General features: G+C 38.8%; 1 protein-coding gene across 3 annotated transcripts; it reads right to left on the minus strand.

Moving 5' to 3' along the window:
* Positions 1 to 2,156: 2,156 nt before the first annotated feature.
* Lrr1 (leucine rich repeat protein 1) lies at positions 2,157 to 13,432 on the minus strand. 3 transcript variants are annotated; one of them, XM_040275191.2, is made up of 4 exons: positions 12,977 to 13,432; positions 9,822 to 9,923; positions 7,215 to 7,936; positions 2,157 to 4,738 (listed from the first exon to the last, which is right to left on the minus strand). In XM_040275191.2, exons 1-4 carry the CDS (start codon positions 13,187 to 13,189, stop codon positions 4,498 to 4,500), a joined length of 1,278 nt encoding a protein of 425 aa, XP_040131125.1. In that variant the 5' UTR covers positions 13,190 to 13,432; the 3' UTR covers positions 2,157 to 4,497. The 3 variants fall into 3 exon arrangements, with proteins under 3 accessions (XP_040131125.1, XP_005331798.1, XP_005331799.1); XM_005331741.4 differs by having other exon boundaries at positions 9,822 to 9,920; positions 12,977 to 13,430; XM_005331742.4 differs by lacking the exon at positions 7,215 to 7,936 and having other exon boundaries at positions 9,822 to 9,920.
* Positions 13,433 to 18,470: the final 5,038 nt, after the last annotated feature.

Here is an 18,470-nt window from a genome sequence, read left to right on the forward strand (position 1 = left end):
AACAGGTAACTTTGCTAACGAATATGATATATCCTGACCACTTAAAGCCAGGTAGGGCTGCAGGTAAATCATTCCTTGGAAAAGAAAGCATGTGGGAGTCAGCACAGTGGGCCCATTTTATAGAATTATTCCCTTAACCTCCTGTCCTCTTATCAATTAACACTGTAATAAAATTGCCAAGATTTTCTCTGGCACTTAGGGACCATTGAGAAAATAAGGGTTATTTGGACATAAGCATTGTGACAGTTGTATGATATAACAGATGACTAAGAATAATAGGAATTATACACTGGATACACTGGACAAAGCATGAGTCCAGTCTTGGGTATAAAATTTCACCATTGCTAATCAGAGTTGCTTGCAATTTAAAACTTAATGAAAATTATTTCTGATATTTTCCATTTAATGTTTTCAGAATGCAGTTTGACATGGTAACACAATGTAAAAGAGGATGTTGTATATGTTGGGTGAATTCATAATAAAAAGTAAAGTTTTTCTGCTAGAATTCAAATTGCCACTAGCAATACAAACTTACTTTTATTTATTTATTTAGTACTGGTGATTGAACTCCAGGGCACTCGACCACTGAGCCACATCCCCAGCCCTATTTTGAATTTTATTTAGAGAGAGGGTCTCACCGAGTTGCTTGGTGCCTCACAGTTGCTGAGGCCGGCTTTGAACTTGTGATTCTGGCTCTGCCTCCCAAGAGGCTGAGATTACAGTTGTGTGCCACTGCACCTGGCACAAACTTACATTTTCATTCAATTATTCCTCAACCAGTATCTGGTCTCAGAGTCAGCTCTGAGAAGAAACTGTTTTAATGGTGACATCTGAATAAAGTTTTTAATAAGAAAGTGTCCTAACAGCCAGGTGCAGTAGTGCATGTCTGTACTCCAAGTGACTTGGGAAGCTGGGGCAGGAGTATTGCAAGTTCAAGACCAGCCTCAGAAACAGTGAGACTCTTGTCTCAAAAAATAAAAAGGACTGGGGATGTAGCTCAGAGGTGTAGTGCCCCTTGTACCTAAAAAAAAATTAAATAAATTAACATTTGAAATAGAATCATTCATGAATATTGGATTTTAAAGGGGGGAAAAAACCCCAAAGTGAGAAACATTTTAGGAAAATGAAGGAGTAATTCTCAAAGAGTCTTCTAGATATAAGTGTGGTACTACATGCCTGTAAATCCACTGACTAAAGCAGGAGGATGGCAAGTTTGAGGCCAGCCTGAACAATTATGCAAGACCCTGCTTCAAAATAAAAGTAAAAAAGGTGGGGGTAGAGCTCAGTGACATCCCTGGGTTAAATCCCCATGTGAGTATGGCCTTAGGCCTGAGCCTAAGCAACTCCATTTTAAAAACTCCAGTTTGAAACCTGCAGTCTCACCAGGGACACACACCCACAGAGCCCTCCAGTAAGGCCTCAAACAAGTTACTTCCCCTCACACTGATAAACCCCTGGCAGGCTGTCATCACCTGGTAAGAGGGAAAGGCAAAAAGATCAGGGTGGAGATCACCAGACCTAATGTTTCTGACCCCAGTGTAAATGATGTCATGGAGAAATCTGGTGGTAGTTGGTAAGGACTGAAATGGAGGTCAAAAGCCCCAAAATTTAGTATAAATAATAGAGCTAATGAACAGGGATTCAGCCAGCTGAAACAAGGATGCGCTTGAGCTGGAAAGCCTGATGAGGACCTGACATTCCATCACTTGTCATTGTTTCCTGAGCCTCTGCTTGATCCTCACCATTCTCAAAACCTCCTCTGGACCCTGGTGAGAGCTGAAACTCCTCCCTATGACCCGTCCCCGCCACAACCTGTCGTCCACTCCACGCCAGGAAAAGCCTGCCTTGGTTCTGGAGCTGATCTCCCGGGTCTAAGTGAGTGTGCATCTGCTGGACATAAAGCCTAAGGTTTAAGACCTTTGAAATTAGCATGCAGAGGGAATGTCTGTCATTAGCCTGTCATGATTAAGTGTGTTTTGCAGTGCTTAGAATTAATCTAGAATTGTTTGCTGTGAATTAATCTAGCATTGTTTGCTATGAATTGATTATGTCTATTGCAGCGCCTTAGCACTAAGGATTGTCGTTTTCTTGATTAAGAATCTATAGAATGAAATTGTATTAACTTGAGTGAATAAAGCATTGAAAGGCACAGAAGCTCATAGACATTCTTTATTTCTCCCCTTGACTGCATATGTCGAAATTTTGCCCCCTCGAAACACCCCATTCACCACACACGGACACACACAAGACAAAAAGAACAATAAAAATGTTGCAATAAGAACAATAATAGAGGGAACCTACCTACAAGCCCAAATAATATGTGAATACTAGAAGGTTTTTTTCCAGTAATTTAAAAACAGTTATGAGGTTATTGCAATGGTCTAGCGGAAAGTATGATTTGAAGTAGGACAGTGGGAATGAACAGGATGGGAATTAGTACTGATTCTGTTTCCCAGGATTAAGTCAATTCCTTTTCCATTCTCTGTCCTAGATCAAATTGTTCTTTAGCTGGTGTATTGCCACCACTTTTTAAATTAAATACTTACACAAACTTAATAGCAAAAAAAAAAAAAACCCTATACAGTCAAAAGACAAAAAAATTCTAAGTACAGAATGTAATCAGTAAAAATGGCAAATTTCTGCTACCTCACTCAACCCTAAAGGTAAAAAAACTACAAATTAAACAAAGATTATGTGAAGGACATTCTAAAACTTGTAAAAGCTTTATTCTATTCCTACTTAATGCTTGGTGAATATAATTCAGTATATAGAATAATATATGTAAAAAACACCAAAAATGAAGTGCTTAACAACTTTAAACTGAGTATCTCTTATCTAAAATGCTTGGGACCAGAAGAGCTTTGGATTTTGATTTTTTTTCCCCAGGATTTAAAAATATTTGTGTATACAAAATTAGATATTTTGGGGATAGGCCCAAGACTAAACACAATTCATTTGTTTTCTACATAAGGAGACATTACATATATATGCTTACACTTTATACACAGCCTGGAGGTAATTTCATACATTATTTTAGCATACTTTCATTTTTATTAGAACATTATAGTTAAACATAGTAGTTGGGTTCATAATACATGGAATTCCATTTCAGTTCACATTCCCCACCTTTGCCCTACTCTTCTCCTTACCCCCATTCTCCTTCCTTTACTCTAATGATCTTCCTTTTGCTCATCTATTCAGTTTTTATTGGTTCTTTCTGATAAATGTGAAATTCCTAGTATACATTTATATATGCACATAGCATGATTTTTAAAAATTCACTCCCCATTTCCTCCCCTTTCCTATCACTCCCCTCCCCCTTTTCCTATTCTACTGATCTCTGTATGATTTCTGATACTCCCCTCCTTCTTCCTTTACTTTGCTCAAGCTTCTACATGACAAGAAAACATTTGACCCTTGATTTCCCGAGGCTGAATAATTTCTGCCCATTTACCAAATGCCATTTCATTCTCCTTTATGGCTAGGTAAAACCATTGTGTGTATTTATATCTATTGATGGGCTTCTCAATTGATTACATAATTTGGCTACTGTGAATTGTGCTGCTTTATACAATTGGGGGGGGCTGTATTGCTACAGTATGCTTCTAGTTCTTTTGGAATAATACTAAGGAGTGGGGTAGCCAGGTCATATGGTGGTTCCATTTGCAGTTTTTTGAGGAATCTCCATACTGCTTTCCACAGTGGTTGTACTAGTCTGTAGTCTCACCAACAATGGGGTGACCTGCATTTTGACTGCAACCTGTTTTGAGGTCAGGTGTGATTTTCCACTTGTGGAATGTCAGTGCTCAAAAACTTTTAGATTTTGGAGCACTCTTGGGATTAGGGACACTTAATATGTGCAAAGTTTAATAATAAGTTTTGGAATTAGTCCTCCAAAGTGTATTTTATGTATAATAATACTCCCTTAATTGATATTCAAGAAGAAAGGTGACATGAACATTCTTATAATTAGAATGATTGGGATTAGTATCTATTTAACATTAAAACCCAACTGTACAAATCTGGAAACTTTATGGTGAAATCAATACTGCAATAAATGAATAAAAAGTTAACCCCACAATAATATTAAGATCAGTTTTAATGAAATTAAAGTTTTAAGGTCAAGTGACTAGAAATGTTGGCATAACACACATTCTTTTCCCCGAGTAAGTATATATAAAAGGCTTCCCTTGAACCTAGCACGGTGCTACACCCTGTAATCCCAGCAGCTTGGGAGGCTGAGGCAGGACCATGAGTTAAAAGCTAGCCTTAGCAAACTAGCAAGGCTTTAAGCAACCCTGTCTCTAAATAAAATATAAAAAAAGGCTGGGGATGTGGCTCAGTGATTAAGTGCCCTCGGGTTCAATCCCCAGTGGGGGAAAAAATAAATAAATAAAGGCTTCCCTTTTTCCAATTTGGCACTGCAAAATCATAAGTCACAAAGGAATCCCAAGCTTATTTATAACTAAATAAAGTTTCTTTTTGTGGCATCACCTATTACTTTAACACATCAGAGGAATTTACATAGCAGGTTAGAGAACAAAAGTAAGAGGTAACAGGTGCTTCTGTACCACCCATATTATCTACTAAGACCACAGTGTGAGCAACAGAGTGGAGATTCATGGTAGTAGTTCCTTGAATGTAACAGTTCAGACAATATCTTCCACAAACACAGGTTTTTGCAGCATCCAAATCTTGGCAAAGATGGTAAGGAATGATATGAGAGCCATATGGAATCCTATTGGAAAAAACAATGTTAAAGACATATTTTATGATAACTAGATTTCAGACTTTCATATTAGAAAAAAATTATTTGTACACTGAATTATAATGATGGAAAAATAAAATTACAATCAGTATATTGTAATTTCCTGAAAAGTGTGGACAAATATACTAATTAACTATGAAAGTATCTTTGAGCATGACCACTTAATAGCACTATCACACACACCTATGTATAATTTACTTATATATGTAAATACATATATGTGTGTATATATACATATACCTCTCTCTCTCTCTCTCTCTCTCTCAAGGGCCTTGCTAGGCAAGCACTCTACCAGTTAGCTACATCCTCAGTCCTTTTTATTTTTATTTGGAGACATGATCATGCTGTTGCCCAGCCTCAATTTGCAATTCCTCCTGTCTCAGCCTGAATGTTTGAATGTAGGACCCAGGAGATTCCAATGTATAGCTAGCTATAATTAAGAATTTCTTGCCAGATGCAGTGGTGCACACCTGTGATCCCAGATACTTGAGAGACTGAGGCAAGAGGATGGCAAGTTTGAGGTAAGCCTGAGCAACTTAGCAAAACCCTGTTTCAAAATAAAAAATAAAGGGTTGGGGATATAGCTCAGTGATCAAGCACCCCTGGGTTCAATCCCCAGCATAAAAGAAAAATTCAGATATCTGATTTAATTCATCTATAGAGTGGCGACTGATTATCTGAAGTTTTAAAAGATCCTCAGTGCAAAGTAAAGTTTGAAAACCACTGCTTTGTAATAATAGTTCTTCTTCCTTTTTTTTTTTTTTTAATATTTTTTAGTTGTTGATACTTATTTGTATGTGGTGCTGAGAATCGAACCCAGTGCCTCACACATGCCAGGTAAGTTACCTCTGAGCCACAACCCCAGTCCGGAAATAATAGTTCTTAATGATGGAGACGGCAATGGAAGGGTAGTGAAATGGATTTTAGTGGAGTCTGTAAGAATAATAAAGTATGCAAAAATTCTGTTTACTCATTTGTGTATTTTTCTCAATTCTTAACTTTGGTCAATTTTTAAAAGATTCCCTGAACCGTTAATAAGGAGAAATATGATCATCCTACCATTTTACAGGCATTCAAAAATATTTTGATTATCATCTTAATTTCCATACCTATATGAAAGAAGTATGAGGGTTGGGGCTGTGGTTCAGAGGTAGAGCGTTCGCCTACCATGCATGAGGCACTGGGTTTGATCCCCAGTACCACATACAAATATGTGTCCACCTATAACTAAAAAATAAATATTAAAAAAAAAAGCATGAGCAAAATGAACAACTGGAGTTTAGAGTCTCATGAAACGAGCTGCAGTTAGTGTTCAAAGACAAGAGGAAGAGAACCAACAGCTACCGATTTGTTCTATTATGCCAAATGCTTTGGCATTGCATTTGCTCATTTATTTTCACAACTCTGTAAAGTTGATATTATTATTTCTATTTCACAGATGGGAAAATTTAATCAAGAGGTTTAACTTGCTAAAGTCAAACAAAAGGGTAAAGCCAGGAATCAAACCCAAATCTAACTCTAAAGACTACATACTTTACCATTATGCCAGATTGGAGTTTTCAAATTTAAGGGTGCATCAAAATCACCTGGAGGACTCAATAAAACACAGGCAGATCCTAGTATGTCTGGGGCATAGTCTAAGAACTTGCCTAATTAACAAGTTGGTAGGTGATGCTGCTGCTGCTGCTTTTGCTCAGGGGACCACACTTTGAGTAACAATGACATTCATTCTATTTATGAAGGGCCTACTATGTGCCAGAAGCAGAGCATCCCATGTTTTAGACCCTAAAGAAATAATGGAGAATAAAACAAAATTCAGATGGTATACACCTGTAATTCCAGTGGTTTGGGAGGCTAAGACAGGAGGATCGCAAGTTCAAGCCAGCCTCAGCAATTTAGTGAGGCCCTACACAACTCAGGGAGACCCTGTCTTTAAATAAAATACAAAAAAGGGCTGGGGATGTGGCTCAGTGGTTAAGTGCTCCTGGGTTCAATCTCTGATACAAAAAAAAAAAAAGAAAGAAAAATTCATGCCCTCATAGATCTTACATGCTTATTAGAAAATCTGACAACAAAGAAACAAATGTTAAAAAAAATATATAGTGTCAGGTAATAAATATTATGACACCCTCGAAACAACAACAACCAAAAAACCAAGCCATGTAGGGAGGAAGGAAGTGAAGAATACAACTTTTGATAAGGTGGACAGATAAGAACTTTCTGGAATGGTACTTAGACAGAAAACTCAATGAAGTGAGGGAGAGAGTAGGAGAATTTCCTAAAAACCATTCCAAGCAGAGGTAAGGAACAACAAAAAGGCCATCATAGCAAGGGGTCAGGTTGTACACAGCACTTGAAGCTATGCTAGACTTTGACTATTATTCTGAATGATAAGAATATTAGAATGTTACCAAAGATCCAAATTTAATTATTATGAAAGTCTTACCTATTATATAGTATGGCTCGTGCAGAAGATTCCAATAAACTTAATGGCACTTGCAGTTTTATAACTGGAAAGACCTTTGGCTGTTCAAAAGTATTTCCAAAAAGATCCAAATACTCAAGGGATAGGTTTTTAAATTCACATGGCAAAAATGAAAGCTTATTTCTAGCTGCTGACAAAAAACGAAGGTTTGCTAGTTGTCCTATCTTGAAAGGAAACTGAATCAATTCATTATCATCAAGTTTTAAATCTGTAAGTTCTCGCAGCTGGCAAAACTGCACAGGGAGTGCCTTGATTTTGTTTTTGCTGAGATCCAAATTCCGAAGTGACTTTTGGAGTGTAGACTGACACAAGGCCACACTAAATGACTCCAAGTGATTGTCATTCAGGTTAAGTTCTTGAAGGTGCATGAGGTCTCCAATTGTCGCTGGAAGCTTTTTTATGTGGTTGTGACTCAAGTCCAACTTCCTAAGGTTTTTTAAACAAAGCATACGCATGTCAACTCGAACAAGCCCACAATAAGAAACCTGAAGGTGTTCCAGAGAATATGGAAAGTTCTTGCTTAGAGGATAGTCCTTTTTGGAAGTGATAACCATTTTTGTTTTAAATTTTTCAAATTCTGATGTTTTCACTGGTGTGAGTGTGGAAAGTGATGCGTTGATATCACAGCCTTTATGAACCAGTCTCACAGCTGAAAGGAAACTCTTCAAACTGCCAGAATTGGCCTGAATAAATAAAAAGTTATAATATCATAAATTCATTTTTAGATAAAACATATGCTAGTTCTTCCCATAACAAATCCTGCATTTATATATGAAAGTCACAAATTATTTTATTGAAATTGGCTGTATAAAATATTTTTTTTTAGTATTTTATTTGGTCTAAATTTCAATTTTAAAAGTTTCTGAAAAAATTTGAGAATTATATTTAACATAAACAGTCTAAATAAAACTATTCAAAGGGAAAATTGTTAAGAGTATAAAAATGAGATAGGCCATGCTTATTTATGTATGTAATGCAAAATGCTCAGGATGCCATTCACAAATACTAGGAGTTGAACAAAGTGATGGCTCTTCTCAAAAACAACAAAGTAGCTGGGCACAGTGGTGCATACCTATAATCCCAGAGGTTCCAGAGGCTGAGGCAGGAGGATCACAAGTTCAAATTTAGTTCAACCATTTAGCGATGCCTTAAGCAACTTAGCGAAAGCCTGTCTCTAAATAAAATACAAAAACAAGGCTGGGGATGTGGCTAAGAGTTAAGTGCCCCTGGTTCAAGCCCAGGTATCAAAAAAAAAAAAAAAAAGGCAACAAAGTGCTAGAAAATACAAAAGGTAGAGATCCAGCTGGAGAGAATGAGAAATCACTTATAAAGTGGCATTTGAATTCAATCATCAATAAAAATAGCTAATACTTATAGGATAGGATATTTTAGAAGTTTCCTAAAATTTATAAGTGAGGGACAAGTGAACTTTGAAAAACTATGTATTCCTATTTTGTGGGAATGTGGGAGTTGTGTAGAATATTGGAAATATAATACAATATTAGGATACATTGTGAATGAGCTTGGATATCAAGACAAGGAGGGAATGATCAAGCTGTGGGAAATTGCTGAAGAATTTTGAGCAGGAGCCAGGCATGGGGGTGTACATCTGTAATCCCAGCTAATTGGAAGACTGAGGCAGGAGGATCATAAGTTTGAGAAGCCTAAGCAACTTGGCAAGACCTTGTCTCAAAAAACAAAAAGGGCTGGGGCTAAAGTTCAGGGTAAAGCGTCTCTGGGTTCAATCTACAGAATCAATCAATCTATGCATCAATCTATCCATTCATCAATCAGGCTAGGAATGTAGCTCAGTGGCAGAGTGTTTAGTTTGCAGAGGGCCCTGGGTTTGATCTCTAGCTCTGTGGGGGAAAAAAAAAAAAAGGTTGAGTAAGATATTGTTCTTACTCTCTGGGAAGGAGAAAGAAGGGGTGAGAGATGGCAAAGAAAATAGGTTTTATAAGATTTTTAATGGTTTAGTTACTTTAAAAATGATTATAGTAAATAAAACACAAAAGAGATGGTTCTGATTGCATTTTACCCCCCTTTTAAAATCAAATTTGTTTGGTGGTACTGGGGATTGAACACAGGGGCATGCTTCCACTGAGCTACACCCTCATCCCTTTTAAATTTTTATTTTTTAATTTTTCAGACAGGGTTGTGATGGCCTCAAACTTGCAATCTTTCTGTCTCAGCTCCCAAGTCATGAGCCACTGGGATTATAGGCATGTGCCACAGTACTCAGCTTAAAATGAAATTTGTAACATGAGGTTTAGGTAGCAAAAATGCAGACCTGTGCTACTTGCCATTACAGTTCCAATTTAAGAACATTATCTATACTGGGCACAGAAGCAAACCTACTTTTCCTCCTTGTCTTTGGAGCCTCCCTAAGGCAGCCTCTGCTCTCTCCTAAGGCAAAAAATACACACAAGCATATCTGGGAAGCTGCCTCTTCAACACACCTGCAAGAATCCTCCCTTACTTAGCTAAGTGAGATATCAGAATGCTGGAATAGCTTTCTTCTTTAAAGAAAACAGAGTCAAGCAACCTAACCTGTTTTCAATACCATACCTTACTTAGACAGATATCAACAGGAGGCTCCTTTAACCGGATAGTAGCTTTTCCTTCATCTGCAAATTTGGTGAAGAACTGCTCAATGTTTTCCTTTAGCTGCTTAAAATCAATGGGGGAAAAAGGACAAAAATAGTATTGTTATTCAATAATTCTTACTACAAGTAGAATGTACCAGTTACTTTACCATGCTTTGATTGGGCTTTTAGTCCTTAAGTCTGGGTGTTTTACAGTTGCCTCCCACTAGGTTATAAAAGAATTCCATGACAGGTGAAATTGAGTCTTTTTTATTTCTGTATTCCCAGAGCTAGAACAGTAACTGACACATTATGAGTACTCAACAAATTTTCACGACTGATGTCACATTTGCTTTAGACTTCAACAACTATTTATTGAGAAGCCACTATGTACCTCATACTATGTTACAGACTGAGACATAGTAGTGAATAAGACTGACATGGCAACTACACTTAGAGTTGACAGTATGATATGACAGTTTTTAAAAGTAATTATAAGCATGACAAATATATCGTGTAGGCTGCTATAATCTTGGCAAGGAAATCTTACATAGTCTATAGGAAGGTGACGTTAAAGGTGAGATTAGAAGTATTTGGGTGATGTTGAGCAACAGATGCAAGGAAAATGGATGGAACAGCATTCCTAGGAGGAAAAAGGTAAAGCCTGAGGAAAAGGAAAGCTTGACAACTATGAGGAACTCAAAGAAGGTAATTCAAGATGGTGGAGAGGTCTGGAGAAAAGGCAGAAGAGTATGGAAGGATAAGAAGAAATCAGACAATGAAAGACTTTGTAATGTATATTAAGAATTTTAGACTTTACCATAAGAACAATGAAATCCACTGTAGTTTTTTTTTCTTCTTCTTCTTTTGGCAGGCGGGGATGCAGGGGAGTATACAGGATTGAACTCAGAAGTGCTTAACCGCTGAGCCACATCTCCAGACTTTTTTTGTATTTTATTTAGAGTCAGGGTCTTGCTAAATTGCTGAGGCTGGCTTTGAACTGGTGATCTTCCTGCCTTAGCTTCCCCAGCTGCTGGAATTACAGGTGTGCACCACCATGCCCAGCCTACTGAAGGCTTTTAAAATAAGAAACATGATCAAATCTCTTATTTTTAAAAATTCCCTTAACTGCAGGGTAAAGCCTGAACTATGAGGAACAAGAGAATGGGACAGAGGAGGGACAATGGAAGAAGGAAGGAGAGCCTTTTAAGAGACTAGCCAGGAAAGTGATAGTTCAGAGCTGGGATGAAAAATGCTTAGGAAGTAGAATTCAAAGGATTCAATGATATAATGGATATAGGGAGGCAAAAACTTTAAGATTTCTGGATGGTAGTGCTATTTAATGAGTTGTAGAACACTGACAAAGGCAGGTTTGGGGTGACAAGAAAAATTAATTTCTAGATATTTTGAATTGAAAATTTGAAACATATTCAAGTAAGATCTCCAGTAGGTAGTAGATTTGAACCCACAGTTAAGGAAAGAACTAGCCAAGACACAGGTTTAGTCAGATGGATGGTAGCCTGTCACAACGCAGGAAAGTAAAATATCCCAAGGTATTTCCCACAGTTAGTACTAATGTCTATTCTTCATGGCCCCGGTCTGGCATTACCTTAATTCATCCAGCCAATGTTTATTGAAGACCTACTAGGCTCTGAGTACTGTTGTACCATATCTGCCAAACCTTCTCAAGCTCCTGTAATCAGAATTCATCTCTCTCTTTTTTAATAGTCTAGTAATAGCACTTATTATAGCCTATCTTGTATTATAAGTAGTGGCTCCTATGATTAAGTCAAGTTTCTTATCTCACAGTTTCTAGCATTGCACCCTGCACACAATAAGTCTTCAACTAAAGATTTACAACAAAATTTGGTTAGGATTCTGACCAGTTTGTCTATTAATGCAGCAAAAATTTAAGAAGGGAGAATACAGGGGCTAGGATTGTGGCTCAGTGGTAGAGTGTTTGGCACGAATGGGGCATTGGATTCAATTCTCAGCACCACAAACAAATAAATTAAATAAAAGTCTATTGACAACTTTAAAAAAAGTACATTATGAGTTTTTTAAAGAGACAATACCTACACTGGGCATGAAAAAGGTCAGTTCTGGGGAACATAATTGTAGAGAAAAGAGAGGCCCAATTCTAGTTACAAGTTTCCTTCTTACATTTAATGGTTCTCTGAACTATAACATGTTGAGTAATTTCTAAATTCTTTCAATTTTCAAAAAAAAAAATTGCATGAAGTGATTCCATTAAAATTTAGACTTTCAGCTACTTACAGCAAACATTAGGTGGTTATGATAGTAACACTATTTTTCCTCAACTAAGTATTCACTGTGGAATATAATATGTAAGGAAAAATAATCCTAGAAATTGTATAATACCCAAAGTTAGAAGCAAGGTGGATGATGAATTGTTTGCTTGGTTTTATTTGTAATAGCTATGAAGATATTCTGTTTTCACAAAATAACATAGTGCCTGGTAATAGAAGAAAACGGAATTTTTATAAAGAAATCTATATTTGAAAGTTTTGAAACTTCAACTTCTAACAGCTTCTAGAGTTTGTCACAGCTCTACAGAAAAGATCTGGGCCTAAGAAATCAGGTCAAACATTAAAAAAGAGGGAGCGGGGACACTATAACCAATAACTTACATAAAAACATGAAAATGCAACCCAAAGCACTACTGTACAGTTTTACTATTGTACTAATTGGGCCTACTGACTTTGGATGCTATTCATTATCTCTTAAAGGCGGCTGTTTAAAAAGAAGTTGGGAAAAGCAGAATTTACCATATAAAAGTGCAGTTACTTCACTGTTCCCTCAAATTAGCTGCTTCACTTGCAGTTGTTTCACGCAGTCACATTTTAGAGGATTTAAAAGGGCGGGGTTGCTTTCTACTACTGAATAACGACGACGTAAATTCAGCCACAGAAATGGGCAAGAAAAACAACGAAAAGGTGCATTCTCAGAAGTTTTCGGGCGGGTAAGTAGCCCCACAAGACTGTAGGCCCGAGGTGGTGGCCGGGCCGAACTCCCCAAAGCGGACGCGGGTTCCGGAACCGCCGGTGCAGCGGTTGATCTGAGACTCAGCGCGCGCCTGACTCCCCTGGCAAGCCTGCCCGCTCCATCTGCACTCACCTCATAGCGGGTCCCGCGCTTGTCCTTCATGGTAGAGATCAGCAGGCAGGCGGGGCGCAGGCTGCCCGGCTCGCCCCTCGCGCGGGGCCGCAGCTGACTCCCGGGCGTCTGCTGACAAAGGCTCAGTATGGCTCGGACACCCTTGCCTCGGTTCCTGAGCCCCAAGGCCGGCAAGTGCCGGCTGATCACCTCCACCTCGCAGTGCAGCTTCATCTCGCCCCGGCTGCGGCATCAATCAAGTCACTCCGCTTTAAAACTTCCTCCTTCCCGCCACGCCGCGCCCGCCGGGGTCCTAGAGCAGGAAGGCTGCCCGCGGATCCGCCTGTCGTTGGACGAGCCGACAGCACCGGGTTTAAGCGTCCAGAGCTAGCCGCGTCCACTCTCTTTGTCTAGCAGAGCCCTTCCTGTGGTCGCCGGTCAGGGGAGCGCCGTCATCGGCCTTCTCAGGACCTGGCTCGCGCCTTTCGAAACCGGCGGCAGGCGAGGGCGCAACGTCCTCTCTCACGAGCCGTGCAGTTGGCTGCCGAGCCTGTTATTGTTTGGTACCGATTCCTACTGTCTCTACCGTTGACCGCTGAGTTTCCCAAAGCTAGGCAGGCATCCCTCTGTTTATGGGGAATTTACGAGCTGCCCCAGAAGCCAGCGAGGACGCGGCATTTCCTGGGGAGGACGGGCTGGCGTTTTGGTGGCCCACCTTAGTTAGACTCCGACACCTGTCAATTCACAGCGAAGCTTTAAATGACAGTATTTGACTTGGCAATTCCTGTTAAACAAATCTTGCTTTGCCACGGAGGGTGGGTTGAATGCAGTGATTGACTTGACTAGGAAAGATCGTCCAGACCCCAGGTTTCCTTCCCACTCCTTATTCCTTTATTGAGCCCCTGGAAGGGCTCGGACTGAGATATGGAAGGCGCGTGGGCCACAGACTTTAAGAGGCCATAGTCTGGGGTCATAGTCTGGCTACCTTAAGGTTTGCGCTCCGGGAGCCTCCCTTCCCTTCTCTCACTTCTGGCCTGGTATTAAACATTCTATTTTTGTGTAAGTTGTAGTTTGGTAATTGTGAATTCGCGTTCTTAAATATCAGTTTTTCAGTTAAACTGTGACGATTTCATGATTCGTCCTTAAATGAGCGTTTCTGTTTACATACAATAATTGAGCCTAAAGTGTTACCTGTGGATTCTGCATTCTGAAAATAGTACTTGGTTCAGGGAAAATAATGATTAAGGCAATAAATTACCACCACCCTCCATTTAGTACATGTACACCTAGTAGAGCATTGAAACTATTCATTGTTTAGCAACATTAATCTCATATAACAACGGAGAAAACTAAAATGATACCATAGAATTTTCAGACAGCTTTTGTGGGAGTTGTCTTATTTTTGTTCTTTGAATGGATAATAACAAAAGAAAATAATAAAACACCAGCCTTAAGGGAATATTACATTAAATATACTCTGAACCTGTAGGTGCAGTTGGGAGCCAGGAACATCTTAAAACTTGTAAAAGCCATAGTAATTTTAATTAAATAGATTAGAAATGCATAAAAATTGATAGACCCAGCCTAATTCCCTCTTAAGATTGGGAGCCATCCCATCACAAAGGCATGGAAAGTTAATTTTGGCTTTACTATAAATTACTGCGATTTCTAAACTTGCTTGGAATGCCTGCCTGTGCCTTGAACTCACCCATGCCTGGCTTTCCCTGACCAGATAACAACCCTCTCTGAAACTCTAGTGGAGCCTCATTAATTCTGATGTTGGGATCTGATTTACTCCCTAAGTGCTGGACCATTAACCTACTACCTGCCTTTGTGTTATGCATGTCAAAATTCTGTTATCTGTAAGTTCTCAAGACACCCTCCCTTTTTGCAACTTTCTGTGCTATAAAGCTGTGCTCCTAGAAAGATGCTATGGGGTCTTAAATTCCCACCGGTTTTGGGAAAGACAGCCCTGGCCAGTCTTTGCATCATGGTTTAACAAAAATAAAGAATTTTTTTTTAAAAGCCTCAATGTTTTATTTGGTGTCACTTATGTTCCTAAAGCATGAATTCAGTAAATAAATATTAAATAGTTTAAATATATGCAAATCACATAACAGTTCAATGGTGATGTTAGAAAGGAACAGTGGCATAGAGCTACCAATTATCTTCTTGTCAGATTTTCAAAAGAAATGTGGGATTGCAAAATTTTAAAAAATAAGATTATTTTATTAAGTAAATTTAAATAAGATAATATTTGGAAATAAAGTAAACATCAGTTTTTGAGACCTCATTCTTCTTTTCTACATCTTTCCCTTAGTCCACTTAGTTTTTAATAGTTGAAATACTTGGATCTGACATTCTAGAGTATCCCCAAAGTTTTTTTTTTTCCTTAGTGGGCTATTGGTGAAGCAGAGGATCCTATTGATACTGCGGGTTATCGGTGATGAGTCTTGCTTCCCCATATGTTGAAGTTTGAGCATTAGAGAAGCACCCTGAGGCAAGCATATAAAGCAGGGTTTATTTAAAAAGGGGTAACATGGACTTGTCCCAAGAGGGAGAAGGGGACCATAGCTGGTGTCCTGAGAAGCGAGGTGTTCTGCCCTTCTTATATGTCCTAGGCTTCCTTTGTTCTCCTGCCTTTTCCCCCTTACAAGACTAAGCCCAGGAATGCTGGTGGGAGGGCCAAAAGGTGGGAAACAGGTGGGCTGAAGGGGTAAAGGCAGGGTGGAGTAGCCTAGGGACACATGAACAACCTTATAGCTCCCTGTAGGGAGGAGGAATTCCTGGGACAGGTTACCTTGGCTACTGGTTGGAGCAGGGGCAGGTTCTTGATAAGATCCCTCAGGATCAGTCTCTAACTTCCCAGACTCACTCAAAATTGGCCTCCTTGATGAGACCTGACTTGATTTACTATCTACACTGACTGCCTGTCTAATTCTGGCTTCACTATGAACACCTATTCACACTTTTTTCTCTTTACCATCATACTTATGAAAACTGCCCTTTGATCTTTTCTAACCTCAATTAGCTCAAGCTAGATTCCATTGTAGGCTGTCTGAAATGGAAATGCAGAGTTAAAATTAGACTTCAAGTTTTATTTTTATTTTTGCAAAAGGAATAAAATAACTTATAGATTTGTTTTCCTTCTGTAAAATTAGTTGTTCTTTCTGGCCTGAATACCACATTCATTCCCTCCCTTGTTACTGGCGGAAAACCCAAATAAACAACTAGCTTCATTCGTGCTTAGTTGAATTTAAAATAACTAATTTTGGAAGTCACACAGCTGGATCCTCACTATTAACTTTGCTGTAAATAACACCTCTGATATGTGGCTTATAATTAGAATGGTTGGCCAGTTTTGCTAATAACACTGACTCTTGGGCCTGCAGATGTCAGATGGGTAACTGGAATGGGATGTCTTCATCTTGTGTCTGTCTCTTTTATTGCCTCAACCTTAAAGTCAAGAGTCTACTCAGCTCTGTATGCAGACTTGTTAACAAATAGACACCTGAACATTAAACCTCTAGTGTTCCCTTGCTCTGATGATACTCTTTGATCATATCTTGTAGGTTGTATTTCTGTAATAATTTCCTAATGAATACATTTCCATTTTCAGAGCCCTTCAATTCAGAGCTGTATTCTCTGAAGAACTATTGCTAAACTTACCTTTTTTTTTTTTTTTTGTATCAGGAATTGAACTTGGGGGTATTTAACCACCAAGCCACATCTCCAGCCCTTTTTTATATTTTATTAGAGATAGGGTCTCACTGAATTGCTTAGGGCCTTGCTCAGTTACTGAGGCTGACTTTGAACTCGAGATCCTCCTGCCTCAGTTTCCCAAGTCACTGGGATTATAGGCATGTGCAGCCATACCTGGCTTATCTGATCTTATTTCTTCAATATATTTATTCAAACATTTAATATTTATGTGTTCTTGCTTATATCAGCCCCTATACTAGATGTTTAGGAGGTAAAAATGAATTTATAGTATGTATGGAAAGACAAATAAGCCAACAATCAAACTATAATGGAACATATTTTAGGTGAGGTCTTAGAGGAGTATAAAAGTAGCCAGATGAGGAAAACTTGAATAGCTTGAAAGTTTTGGAGTACTATTGAATATTTTACAATGGGTGATAAAATTCAGATTTGTAGCCTGACATTAGTGGCACACCATGCTTGACTGACCATCTTTTTATAAAAACATTTTTTTAGTTGTAGATGGACAATACCTTTATTTACTTATTTTTTAATGTAGTGCTGAGGATCAAACCCAGTGCCCTCCACATGTGAGGCAAGCACTCAACCACAGAGCTATCTCCCCAGTCCCTTGACTGATCATCCTAACAACTTTGTTGTCCTATAGAATTTGGGGAGGATGTCTGGGTTACTTGGGCAAAATTATGATTAAGATCACTGTCCTCTTGTCAAACTGGATTCCTACAGGTGAGAAAAGCCAAACAGGAGGCATTAGAGATGCTTCTACCTGGGAAAATAGTAAATTAAAAACACACTGCATCCCTGGAGGGACTGCAGAAACTAGTGCAATCAAGGACTTGAAAAATACAGAGGTGGTGATTCATGGAGACTGAAAGTGGTTTAATCAGGTGGTAACTCCAAAGGCAGCTGCTTTCAAAGGCAGGTCGAGACTCCAAAAGCAGATGTGATTTCATTGTTTGAACAAATGATACTTCTTATGCTTGTAAGTAAATTACAACAAAAAACTTGGTATGCAGCTATTGATCTGGTGAATTCTTTTTTCTCCATATCTGCCCATAAAGCCCATTAGAAGCACTTGTTTTCATCTAGAAAGTCCAGCAATACATCTTTACTGTCCTCCCTCAGAGTATGTTAACTCTCCAGTCTTGTCAGAATTTAGTTCACAGGGATCTTGATCACTTTTCTCTTCAGTAAGATATCACACTGGTCCATTGCATTGGTGACATTATATTGATTAGACTTAGTGAATGTGAAGGAGTAAAATACTCTGGACTTACTGGGCAAGACATTTTTGTCTCAAAGAGTAGGAAAGAAATGCAACTAAAATTCAAAAGTCTTTTATATCACTGAAATTTCTAGACGTCCAGTGGTATGGGGTAGATTGAGATATTCTTTCTAAAATAAAACATATATTATTGCATATAGATCCTTCTATAATCAGGAAATACCTACTAGGGGCTGAGGATATAGCTCAGTTGGTAGAGTGCTTGCCTCACATGCTCAAAGACCTAGCACCACACACACACACACACACACACACACACGAATACATACACACAAACAAAACAAAAACAAAACAAAACAAAACCCAGAAACCTACTAGGATTTTAAGGCGACACATTCTTCATTTGACTGTGTTATTCTGGTTTATCTACTGAGTGACCTGAAGAGCTTGAGAACCTATACATTTCTTCCCTGGAAAATCACGTACAGGGCTGGGGATATAGCTCAGTTGGTAAAGTGCTTGCCTTGCATGCACAAGGTCCTGGGTTCATCCCCCAGTAACACACAC

This window comes from Ictidomys tridecemlineatus, chromosome 5 (assembly GCF_052094955.1).
Source record: "Ictidomys tridecemlineatus isolate mIctTri1 chromosome 5, mIctTri1.hap1, whole genome shotgun sequence".
NCBI lineage: Eukaryota > Metazoa > Chordata > Mammalia > Rodentia > Sciuridae > Ictidomys > Ictidomys tridecemlineatus.